This window comes from Cebus imitator, unplaced genomic scaffold, assembly GCF_001604975.1.
Source record: "Cebus imitator isolate Cc_AM_T3 unplaced genomic scaffold, Cebus_imitator-1.0 Scaffold25, whole genome shotgun sequence".
Lineage (NCBI taxonomy): Eukaryota > Metazoa > Chordata > Mammalia > Primates > Cebidae > Cebus > Cebus imitator.
This window is the reverse complement of record NW_016107340.1, coordinates 7,669,551-7,682,764: the sequence shown is the minus strand read 5'-3', so window position 1 is coordinate 7,682,764 and position 13,214 is coordinate 7,669,551. Positions and strand designations below refer to the sequence as shown.

Here is a 13,214-nt window from a genome sequence, read left to right as displayed (position 1 = left end):
ACAGACAGACAGACAGATAATCTTTATGGTTCATGTTCTCTGTTGCAGTAAATCCTATAACTCTTTGAATGTCCCCCTTGCCCTTTAGTTATTTTCTATATTCATCCCTAAAAGGGTCAGCTGGAGCTAGAGGGTAAGCTTGAGCTGCTTAGTCCCACAGCAGAGTGTTGCCATTCAGGCCAGGTCCTCCTGTCCGTGGCAGCATGGCATTTGGGCCACGGATACTCAACTCAAAGTGAGGTAATTAGTTGGCTATGATTGTTGAGTTCTCGATTATTGTAGATAAGATCTTACTGTCCAACTGAATTATCTGTCTTTTTTGACATATTGTAATGATCAGATTGATTGGATAGATATCAAGCGTCTGCTTTATATTGGCCTGTATGGATCACTTCATTGGGCCAAGTGGACACCCCACCCAGGATTTCTTCATTCTTTGACATGTGATGATTAACTATAAAATTTTACAATTTTAATTGAAAATTTTGAGGGGGCATCGGGGAAGTCTTTTATCAAGAAGGAATCACTGCCGTTTTGTCAGATGATGAAGTTTGTTTATTTCTTGCAAACATAACCCATAGATGGGAGGTCTCTATAAGATAAGCTTTGGCTGCAGAGAGAGAATAAATCACGTTTTAATTTGGTATTTTCCTCACCTTCAAACCGGTTATTTTTATTGTATTATCCAGCCTTCCATTGTTTTTGTTATTCAGGGAAAATAATTGAGAAATGAAAAGAGACTATTTTTGTGATTTAGAGAAGATTTTTTTTTAGCATGTTGCTAGAATTTCTTTGAGATAGATAGTGGCTCAGATGGTTAAATGGATAAGGCTTTTAGTGACAGTTTCATGTATAAAATAAGTTACACAGAATTTTGGTGTGATTTTACTGCACAACAATAATTAATTTGTTGAAGATCAATATCCAAACTATATATATCATAGAACCCTGAAAGTACACAGACCAAGTTCCTTCTATGTAATGAACAACCTTACAAATACTTTAGAATTTGGGGGTATAGATATTTAACAAGAATATTTCCCATCATCTCTAGTGTCCCTCATCCTCTACTTGTCACCACCTGAGTATTTTTTTCTTTGGTTCCCAGAAACATTAGGCAAAAAGAGAATTTTAAAAGTACATTTTTGCCAATTGCAAGTGCATAGTTTTCTGTCTTCGCTGGTTCTGATCCGGCATCTCCCACCCAACTCTAACTCTGTTGTTTGGAAAAGTAAAATAAATGCCACAAAAAGTCAGTAGAGTTGCATTTTTATACAATTTATCTTGGTTTTTGTAAGGCCTTTTTAATGTAGTAGGCTATGCTTTGTTCTCATGGCTACAATAATTATGTGGAAATGCATGAGCTGATTTTTAATGCAATGTTGTATTAGAAGGACATTTTTTTTTAGTAAGGGTGTAAGAAAGGAAATAAACACTTGACCACACCATCTCTACTAAGAATGCAAAGAGCAGTAGCAACTGGTCTTTATTTTGAAGCAGAAATCTATTTACTGATCATTCCATGCCATTAGTGTGTCACTATGTTGAGTAAATAGTGTAGCAGTAAGTGTGACTGTTTTTTATTACCTCTCCTGTTGTGTGGTTAACATTGTATTATTCTTGTTTTCTGCAGGCATGAAACCAGATTTAAACAACGTATGCTGGAACTGACAGATACAAACAACATTGCCTACTTATTTCTCTCAGCTGCCAACAGATGGCTGGAGGTCAGGACGGTACGTTCATTTCATGATTTCGAAATGGAAACCAAATAGAGAAGACGCCTGCTGCAAAGAGGCAGACAGTTGTAAAAAGTAGTCTTCCACTGAGACTCGGCACTAGTTTCACATTTTCTGGACTTTAAAATAGCTCAGGTTTGTTTATGTTACAGATGAAGTTTGTCATAATGTTTTAGCTAATGAAAAGACAAATAGCCCCAAAAGCAAAAATTCATTTTATGTTCATTAGTCTCTAGATCATATAAGTTAATGGAATGGCAAATATTTGTATAACTTCAATTTTTTTTTCCAAAAGAGCTCATTTGGCAAGTGAACAGATGTACTCATTTCCTTCCCTGAATTGGTCCTGCCTGGAAGGATGGCAACTTTCTATGTTTTAAGCCAGTGGAGGGTCATGTTAGCACAAAATGTAGAAACGATAGTTAATCATCCATTGCCTTCTGTCTTGCATAATGTAGAAGAATAAGCACAAGCTTTGGTATCATACAGACTTGGTCTAGCAAGTTAATTTTAGTTCCAGTTTCTCATCAACAAAATAAGAATGTATACCTTGTATGGGCATTAGATTAAAAGTCACATAAATCCCCTATTATTGGCAAATGCATTCAAGAAATGTTTTTCAAATGCATGCATGGACAAATAATGAATGGAAACAGAACCTGCCCTGGTAGGGGGTTCATAAGCCAATGAGCTGGAATATCAAACAGGCGAGATGAGACAGACATTCCAAAAGGCAAGGAATATAGTTTCTAGTCTGTGCAATCCAAAACATGCATAAGCCACTTTGGTGGTAATGGTGGATTTAGTGTAATTTTTTAAATGAGTATTTGCCAGTTTTGAAAAGAAAAAGCATGTTGATCTGTACTATTGGAAGAATCTTATTCCCACTAATTGTGTTGCACTAACGTGCAGGCTTTCTTTCAAAACACAACAGAAAAGAGAAGGAAGATGGTAAAGGGAATTTAATAGGGTAGAAATGAAGGAGCCCAAGCTAAAATCTGAGTAGTTGATTGACGGATACAGATTAATCTAGAATCTTGAACATCCTTGTGAGCTTTAGTTATCATGATTTCTCACTGGTTTACAGAGATTCTCATACTATATTAATCATTATATAGAAAATATTCAACAGGACAACACAGTTATTTTTTTACCGATTTTTGATAGAAGCATTGGTTACTGATAAATTCCCTCCAGGTAACCGTCACATTTGGAAGATGGCAGGGCAGAGTTTCTTGGGAATTACTTATAGATAACATAAAGGCAAGTGAAGTATTACTTAGAATTTATCAGAAAACCAAAACATGATTCCTAAACCCTATCTAAACAATAATTCCATAATTTCTTGTTTTAATTCCTTGTTTTGAGCTTCTCTTTGGAGTGTGTGTGTTTGTGTGTGTGTGTGAGTGATTTCTTCTGTTGTTCTATAAAGGAACAAATCATACACTAATATTATAATTACTGATGAAACAGCTTACTGAAAGAATGTCCCAAAGTCATAAGGGCGAAATGTTAGTAGTTGCCTTTGTATCTGGCTTTCCTGAACTTGAAGATCAAGTATGTCTTTTAGGGGCAAGCATGTTTGCCTTGGACTTGAGGTGAGGGTGTGACCGACTCCTGTTTCTGCTCTTTAGCACTTCCTGCTGTCAGGTTAATGGATAAGTGTCGAACACAAATCTTCAAGCAAATCATGTGCTGTGTTCTCATAGCCAGAAGACAAGATATTAGAGTCCTAAGACTGCCAAGAAAAGGAAGGTCAGGAAAAATTAGAAAGGAACAGCAGCCAAACTCAAAATGGTTTAGTTTAGTTTGACTCACAACCCAATACTTTAACCCCCATGTGAAAAAGCAGCCTGAATATAATAGAATCTGTATCTTGAATTCTATATTTTGAATTTCACCTGCAAAAAACAAAATACTGTCACTTTAAACAGGAAGGGCAGAATGGGCCATTCATTTGGTTACTTTGTAATACATTTGTTACTATGTCTTCTTTTTGCTTTCTGTGTATTAGCATCCTTCCAAGATTTTTAATCTAGTCTTATTACTAGAACTCTCTCTTAAAAATTAATACAAAATTAAGAAGTATTTTACTTTTATTTCTGATGGGCAAAGATATATTTTGGCAAGAAACTTTTGTTGATTTATTGCAAAGTTCCAGCCATATCTGCTGACAGAAGTCAAGGTTGAAGGTCCTTGGTGTATGATTCGCCTCCATCTGTTGTATTTATTTGTCAGTAACTTCATATGGGTGAACACGTGTACACACACACACACACACACACACACCTCTAGACAATCTCAGAGATCCATTGTGAGACCAGTCAGATTCACTGTCACTCTGCTCTTCTGAGTAAACTGAGAGTTTTTATTGGAACCGGGTGTATTTAAATATAAATGCTATAATCCAAGAACATACACCACAATAGGAGTGTCAAATAAAGTAGATAACTTCTCCTGGGAAATAACCTTTTCTCTCAATTGTGTGCATATAAATGGCCTCATTACTACTGTGCTTCTGTGGGCATGTCCATATCATTAGAGACACAATTTTAGTTTGGAATAACTGGATCTTGTGTGAGAAAAATGAAGCTGAGATACAGGACCTTGGAGACTAGGGTATGAACTGTTCTCTACACCCCACAGCTGCCTTGTAATAGATTTTTTTAAAGTAATTAAAATTTCTATTTGGCCTGGCACATCTGCATTGATCTTATCTATGGCATCAACACAACCCCCTCCCTTTGTCATATTACTTACTAAGTTCACATTAATATCTGCTTCTAGCAAATATTCTTAGAGTTCCCAGACCAGGAAAGCAACCAAAATGGTACAAAGAAGGTCAATTCACTGGGTATAAATTAGAAGAGGCAAGCAGGATTTCACTCAGATTTCACCAACTCTAATTCATGGACTCAGAGCAATCATGGAAACAGGAGAAAACATGGTATAATTGCTTTCTGTGGCCATGTTTTTCCACCCTTCTTCTTCATGCCGAGTTTTAACTTTCCAAAGCCATGTCACTGCTATTAACAGGAAATCCCAAGAAAGAAGAGAGAGAAACCAGAGTAGAAATACCTTTTGTTGAATTTGGGAAGTTCTCTGAACCTCATCTAATTTTTGTTTATCATTATCATTATTATTATTATACTTTAAATTCTGGGATACATGTGCAAGAATGTGCAAGTTTGTTTCATAGGTATACACGTGCCATGGTGGTTTGCTGATCCCATCACCCTGTCATCTACATTAGGTATTTCTCCTAATGCTATTCCTCCCCTAGTTCCCCCACCCCCTGACAGGCCCTGATGTGTGATGTTCCCCTCCCTATGTCCATGTGTTCTCATTGTTCAACACCCACTTATGAGTGAGAACATGTGATGTTTGGTTTTCTGTTCCTGTGTTAGTTTGCTGAGAATGATGATTTCCAGCTTCATCCATGTCCCTGCAAAGGACATGAACTTATCCTTTTTTGTAGCTGTGTAGTATTCCATGGAGTATATGTGCCACATTTTCTTTATCCAGTCTATCATTGATGGGCATTTGGGTTGGTTCCAAGTCTTTGCTATTGTGAACAGTCCTGCAATAAACATACATGTGTGTGTGTCTTTATAGTAGAACGATTCATAATCCTTTGGATTTATGCCCAGTAACGTGATTGCTGGGTCAAATGGTATTTCTGGTTATAGATCCTTGAGGAATAGCCACACTGTCTCCCACAATGGTTGAACTAACTTACACTCCCACCAACAAGGTAAAAGCATTCCTATTTCTCCCTATCCTCTCCAACGTCTGTTGTTTCCTTTTTAATAAGCATCATTGTAACTGGTGTGAGATGGTATTTCATTGTGGTTTTGATTTGCATTTCTCTAATAACCAGTGATGATGAGCTTTTTTTTCATATGTTGAGATAGAGACATGAAAAACCCTCCAAAAAAATCAATGCATCCAGGATCTGGTTTTTTGGAAAAGATTAACAATATAGATAGACCGCTAGCCAGACTAATAAAGAAGAAAAGAGAGAAGAATCAAATAGACACAATAAAGAGTGATAAAGTGGACATCACCACTGATCCCACAGAAATACAAACTACCATCAGAGAATACTATAAACACCTCTATGCAAATAAACTAGAAAATCTAGAAAAAATGGATAAGTTCCTGTACATATACACCCTCCCAAGACTAAACCAGGAAGAAGTCAAATCCCTGAATAGACCAATAACATTCTGAAATTGAAGCAGTAATTAATAGCATACCAACCAAAAAAAACCCAGGACCATATCGATTCACAGCCGAATTCTAACAGAGGTACAAAGAGGAGCTGGTACCATTCCTTCTGAAACTATTCCAAACAATAGAAAAAGAGGGACTCCTCCCTAACTCATTTTATGAGGCCAGGATCATCTTGATACCAAAACCTGGCAGAGACACAACAAAAAAAGAAAATTTCAGGCTAATATTCCTGATGAACATCGATGTGAAAATCCTCAATAAAATACTGGCAAACCGAATCCAGCAGCACATCAAAAAGCTTATTCACCGCGATCAAGTTGGCTTCACCCATAGGATACAAGGCTGGTTCAACATATGCAAATTAATAAACGTAATCCATCACATAAACAGAACCAAAGACAAAAACCACATGATTATCTCAATAGATGCAGAAAAAGCCTTCGATAAAATTCAACATCTTTCATGCTAAAAACTCTCAATAAACTAGGTATTCATGGAAACTATCTCAAAATAATTATTTTAAAAAATATATATAGAGAGAACTTTCTTTTCTTTTACCATTCATCTTAAGTAAGAGTTAAGACAATCATGATTTTATCCTCTTTCTCTGTGCAGTTTTCCCTATGGAAAATCTGGCCTTGCCCACCATATTGATTTCATATTCATTTTAAATTGGGAAAAACAATAAAGGCCATAACCCACTCAAATCAAAAAAAGAAGAAACTATAATTTGGCTGGTAGAAAGCAGCTAGACTGTGGCCACCGGAGTTGCTTTGGCAGCAGAGGGGACTGTTTTTCCTCTGGGTGCTAACTGAAGCCGGCCGTGGTTCAGTGCAGTGTGTCACTACAGCCTAACCTCTGAATGCTGCTTACGTTCTTTGTTCAGCACAGTGTTTTCTCTTCATCCCTTTGCACTAAACAATTCCAGTTCTTTGGCATTGGTTTTTTCAGTTGCGAAAATGGTGTAACTTTATCTAAAGGCTGTCTTTCCAAGGCTTTGTCTTGCTGTGTGGTGAAAGGATAAAAGAAAATTCTCCTCAAGAAGCCAAAAATAAAGTCTTTAGTCAATAGGCTAAAGTGAAAATGGTCTTTAGGGTGAGCTTGCACAAGAGTCTGTTTTGTGAGATAACACTGTTTTATAGTGTGTTCACAATTCAATGCCAGATAGGGATGCACTGATCTCGTAATTTGGAGGCCTTAATATATTCTTGCAGACACCCAGTGGTACCATAATGTGTTCCTGAGTGCTGTATGAAGGAGATGGATCATATACTTTTCGGTTGTTCTTAACCGCTTACCAGACTGCTTTATAGAGAATTATAATTTTCATTATAATTCCAAATACAGATAGATGTCTTTGAATCACTAGAAATCTGAAAAGAGGGCTCTCTTTTGACATGTAAATCTTCTGGTGGGGAGTATTGAATTCACAAAATTGATGAAAGTTATAATTTACTATTATACAGGTAAAAGCCCTCTTTTGAAGGTAGATGATTCGTCTATGTTGTAGCTTCTGTTTCCTAAGTTGAATCTCTCATTTCATTGTATCATTTGGATGGAAGGTGTTTTTCACTGAGTAGATGGCTTAGGATGTGTAAGGTCATAGCAGAAGAATAAATGCTATTAGTGATCCCTAAGTATTTGCTGTCTTCTGGGAAAGTTATTTAGACCATCTGCTTCTCTTTCTTAATTTATTGCCTCTAAGCCGTTTTGCTATTCACAGATTTGCAGAGCAATGGAAAGGTGTAACCATAGGGTCACTTTGTGATTCATTAAACTTGTTAAGTTTAACAGTAAAGGAAGTGAAAAATGGAGAACTAACGAAAGCTTTTATGTTAGCTATTAATTTCACATTTCTATACTACTATAATATTTGAAGAGAAATGATTGAAATTTAGTGATTTTGCTGTGTATTTTTTGAAAAGTGTAATATACAAAGGAGCTAAAATATATCTCAATGATTTGGGGAGCATTTTTACTCTACCCTTTCTCAGTTTTGTGGTGGTATTCATAGAGCCATCTACTGATCAAGATGAAATTCTGATCAGAAGTCTCTAAAATATTTCCAGTACTTTAAAAAAAACAAACAGTTTTTAGCACTGATAATAATCCAGGAGTGAGCTGGAAGGTATTTAGTTAGTATAATTAAAAGAGAGCATGAATAGCTTTTTCTTTTAAAAAAAAGTTTTAAAGTGTTCTTATAATAAAATAACTTTGTTATAGGCACTAAACTACAGACATATTGGCTTTCAAGGTATAATATCTATTTGAATTTAATAGATTTTAGATTTTGAAAATCAGTTTCTCTTCTGCAAAGTTTTGCTATAAAATATGCCTCAAAAAGCTATGCCTTTCTTTTGCTGAAGGGTCAAAAATATTATTTCCAAAATATTTTAATATATGAATTTGAGCATGTTCTGATTACTGGCCTAATAACTAGTAATATTTACTGATCAGATTGAAAATTATACAAATAGTTTTGAAAATATTATATTTTCTGTGCCCACATGAAAGAGATGTAGAAAATATATATTGACTACAACTTACTGATGAGCCTTCTACCTTTTCTCCCATCATCTGTTTTTACTTCTTTTGCTGGCCCTTTTGCAAGAATAAGACTACCTATCTGTTACCAGAATTATCATTTTAATTCAATAGAAAATAGTTAAAATTATCACCTAATTGAATCTACCATTTTACTCTTTACAGTGAGTGAATTCAGGAGCCCAGTATAGAGCACAAAGATTTCCATAGTAAACTAAACTTACGAGAGAGAAATTGAGTGCATAATGTTTTACATTTCCTTTATTATATTTATATTCATATTATGTCTACTGCTTATTTTCCATTTTTTTAGACCCAGTGGTTTTTGTTGTTTCAGTGTCTCAGATTATGACCTTGTTCTATTCTAGTCCAGATCTATTATTTATAAAAAACACAGCAACAATATTTTATGAGTTTTTCCCCACAATTAAAATAGTAAAAAAAATGTAATAATTTGGAACTGAATGATGAAATTCATGGCTTAGGTAAAAGTACTTTTCACTTTAGAAAAGGAAATAACCCCTAACACACATAGCAAAGCTTTTTAAGAGACAGTCATATTACAGTTCTAAATGGAAGAGGGGTTTAAAAGATTGTAAAACTCTGTGTTAGACTTCCCACTTTACGAAAAAATGTACCCTGGTAATATCTTTACATGTTTAACTTTTAAAATCTGGATATGAGATTGGTAGAGCCTTAAATGATTCATATAAATCCAAAAGCAAAGTCGGGAGAAGCCCCAAGTCGGAAAATATATTCAGCTCATAGAAAAACTCAGTGAATGTTTTATGAAGGGGTGAATTTATCTAATCATTTACTCCACAAAGTACTGAAGCTTTACAATCAATGTATGTAGCATTATTCCTATTACTGGAGATAATAGCGGTAAAAATTCAAAGACCCTGTCCTCATGGAACTTAGATTCTAATGAGAGTAGACAGACAATAAACATGTAAACAAGCAAATAAGATCACTTCATACACTTCAGAGTGCTTTGAGGAAAATAAAACAGGACAGTGGGATAGAGAAGAGGCACAGAGCTGGAGTTAGGGACCAAGAAAGGAAAACTCCAAGGAGGTGATTGGAGTTGACACTCAAATGATGGGAAGGAGCCAGGTATCAGAGACCTGTTGACAAGTATTTCAGGCAGTCATTGGCACAAATAAAGTTGATGTATTCCCAGGAATAGGAAAGAGGCTAGTGTGGCTGGAATATAGTGAAAGAGCAGGAAAGTAATCTCAGATGAGGTCCGAGTAGACAGGGAACAAAATCCAGACTATATCTTAAAAGGCTTTGTAATCTATCTGAGTTTGAATGTATTATAATAGGAAGCCGTTGTTAATTCTAAATAGGGGAGTTATATGACCTGACTTACATTTTTAAAAGAATGAATGAATGAATGAAGTCAGCTGGCAGGAAGTAGAGAATAGAAGTTAATAAAAGAAGTACCTCACCTCAAACCCTTAACATACACCACCCACAGATATTTCTCAGAAGCCAGATGACAAATATTTTCTTTTAATGTCAAGCCAGGCATACCTTGCTGGAAGGATTTTTCTGGTACTAATTTACTTTCTGCAACTTATTACGGAAACTCTATGAGACTTTTAGAAAAAATAATATGGAAATAGCAATGTATAACATAAATTTGGTAGTGTTAACTTTACACCAAATGGCTGAAAGGAAAAAATTCATATTGCTGTAAATATTTTAGAAGTATTTGGGAGCACACTGGTATGTATAAACTGCAGGAGAACATCCCGACTGCTTAAACTCTGCATTCATGTAGTTAATTCAAATAAAGAGGAAAAGAGAAAGACTGTCTGATAGGGATATGGCAAGTTGTTACGAAAAGGATACATCCGAAGAGGCAATCAAAGAAGTACTTACTACCTCTGTGGAATTTATTGCCTCAAAGGATTAACTATGGATTTTCTTCCTTTAATCTTTGTAAAGATCATGAGCATCAATATGGAATTGAATTTTAGTGCCTGCTTTAAACTTTGATGTTTTATGATACATACAAATTTTTAAGCTTGCTTGAAACATCTGAAAATTATCCAAATGGGAAAAAAAAAAGACATCTTGGTACATGTAGATAGGGAAATCTAACTGGTATTTAACATTTTTATTCTTTTAAAAATCCTTGTGAATTAAATATGATTTATTTTCCCGGGAAGAAATTGAGTCTCAGAGAGTTTTAAATTGCTTGTCTAAGCTCATTAACTACTAACTGGCAAAGTCAGTGTCTGAACCCAGATTCTGATTCCAAGGCTGGGACCATTGATAGTTCTCCAACAGTTTGATCTTTAGAGCTGTTTTTAAAAGAGGCCGGAATGTATACATGTGAGTTCATTTGAGAAACTTCATTCTTTGACTTCAGCATGTTCAACATTCCATTACTGTCATTAATATGTTATTATCTAGTTGTGAGATTTTTTTTTTGAGGAACCAGAGACAAATCTGGCTAGAGAAGGAGTTCACCAGTGGGATGAGACTTGAGATAATTCTAGAAAGTGACCATATCTCAAATTCTACATGCTTTTGGGACATGTGACACTAATGAGAAGTTTTTAGAATTTCTTTTTTAAATGATGAGACAGAACAATACCCAAGAGAGCGCTGGGAAGTGGGATAAAAAGAAAGCGTTAAGAAATGGACAGGTGTCCCCATCTTTTATATGAATTTGAGGCTGTTATTAAAGAATTGTTTTAATTTTGGAAAAGAGTTTATAATTGAATCATACACTATTTAAATACATTAAGACATGCCCATACTTGTACTATCTGAGCAAATAAAGCCCTTATTCTTATTTATGTGAAAGCTGTAGTTTTAGTGTCCCAGACTCTCAGTCCAGACAGTTGACAAAAAGTTCAAATACTAGGTTGCAGCAAAAGTAATTGTGGGTTTTTTGCCATGGCTTTTGCATCAACCAAATACAAATCCCAACAAGTTAACCAGAGACAAATTTCTGCAAGGGCCTCACTACACCACACAGAGGAGCTCATCACAATCCTGACATAAACACACACGAAATCTGAGCTAGAAAATCAGGTCCAAAAATAACTGCTTATCTGGCAACTCAATATTGTAGAAAGTCAGGGGGAAAAAAAGGAAGCCCTACATCTGATCCTCGTTGTGCCACCAACAGTAGCTTAACTTCTTAACTTCTGGCAAGATGTTTAACTTCTGTGAACCCATATCTATCTATCTGTCTATCTATCCGTCTGTCTATCTATCTATCTATCTATCTATCTAGTGAGAGCATGGAATCACTGTCTATTGCAGCTCTATTACTGCAAGTTTTATTCTAACACATCTTAGGTATTCCTCCTCTGAAACTTAACAGGATGCACATGGAATGATGTGTATTCCTTTAGTGATCACCTCTGTAAGTAGATTGAAATATTTGGTTTAAGAACTTGGGAGCCACTGGGCACGGCGGCTCACACCTGTAATCCCAGCACTTTGGGAGGCCAAGGCGGGTGGATCACGAGGTCAAGAGATCGAGACCATCCTGGTCAACATGGTGAAACCCCATCTCTTCTAAAAATACAAAACATTAGCTGGGCATGGTGGCGCGTGCCTGTAATCCCAGCTACTCAGGAGGTTGAGGCAGGAGAATTGCCTGAACCCAGGAGGCGGAGGTTGCGGTGAGCCGAGACTGCACCATTGCACTCCAGCCTGGGTAACAAGAGTGAAACTCCGTCTCAAAAAAAAAAAAAAAAAAAAGAACTTGGGAGTAATCTTTTAATATTTTCTCTTGCTTTTTCAAAGGATTATCTGGGAGCTTGCATTGTCCTCACTGCATCTATTGCATCCATTAGTGGGTCTTCGAATTCTGGATTGGTAGGCTTGGGTCTTCTGTATGCACTTACGGTAAGTATGGATAAAAACATCACTGAAACAGAAAACCAAACACCACATGTTCCCACTGATAGCTGGGAGTTGAACATTGAAAACACATGGACACAGAGAGGGGTACAATACACACTAGGACCTATTGGGGGATGGGGGACAAGGGGAGGGAAGTTAGAGGGTCGGTCAATAGGTGCAGCAAACCATCATGGCACATATATACCTATGTAACAAACCTGCATGTTGTGCACATGTATCTCATTTTTAGAAGAAAGAAAGGGAAAGAAATCTCACTTTGTGCAGTTGGAGGTTCTTTCTATAGTTATTATCAACTCTTATTCATGGACATTAGAGGAGAGGTTTAAATTCATAACAAGATTACATCTTGCAAATAATAGTAGATTGGGGCCCAACCCCAGCTTTATAGTATAGTTTCGATTCAATTCTACCTTGTGAACCAATTTTTAAAAACATCCCAGATCTTGTGGTCAGAGTACTCTCAAGGCTATTTGGGATCCCTTTCCTGAGTTGTACACAACCCAGTTGGGGACACTACAATGAATGTGAATATACACGAGATAAGTACAAACAGTAGTGTATACCACTATCCATCGTGCAGGGAAATTAGAGGACAATTCACAAAATGGTGACACTTATGGACCCTTAAAGGCAGCAGACACCTTCTTTGCTGATATATTGCATCACATTCTCCGTGGTCTCTAATATTCTGTAGCACTTATGAGTTGTACCATACACATACACTAATAGTCCAAGTTAACCCATTCCAAAATTTCTAGTAATTACCACAATTTCTTACTTTAATTTATTTTTAAAAGT

General features: G+C 36.1%; 1 protein-coding gene across 4 annotated transcripts in view; it reads left to right on the top strand.

Annotated features, from left to right (window-relative positions):
- ABCC9 (ATP binding cassette subfamily C member 9) overlaps positions 1–13,214 on the top strand; it is a 132,179-nt gene that overhangs the window by 101,734 nt on the left and 17,231 nt on the right. For all 4 annotated transcript variants that reach the window (XM_017522963.2, XM_017522965.2, XM_037736492.1 and 1 more), the window contains 2 exons: positions 1,634–1,736; positions 12,297–12,398. In XM_017522963.2, coding sequence (XP_017378452.2) covers positions 1,634–1,736; positions 12,297–12,398 — 205 coding nt within the window. The remainder of the gene's footprint in view (positions 1–1,633; positions 1,737–12,296; positions 12,399–13,214) is intronic.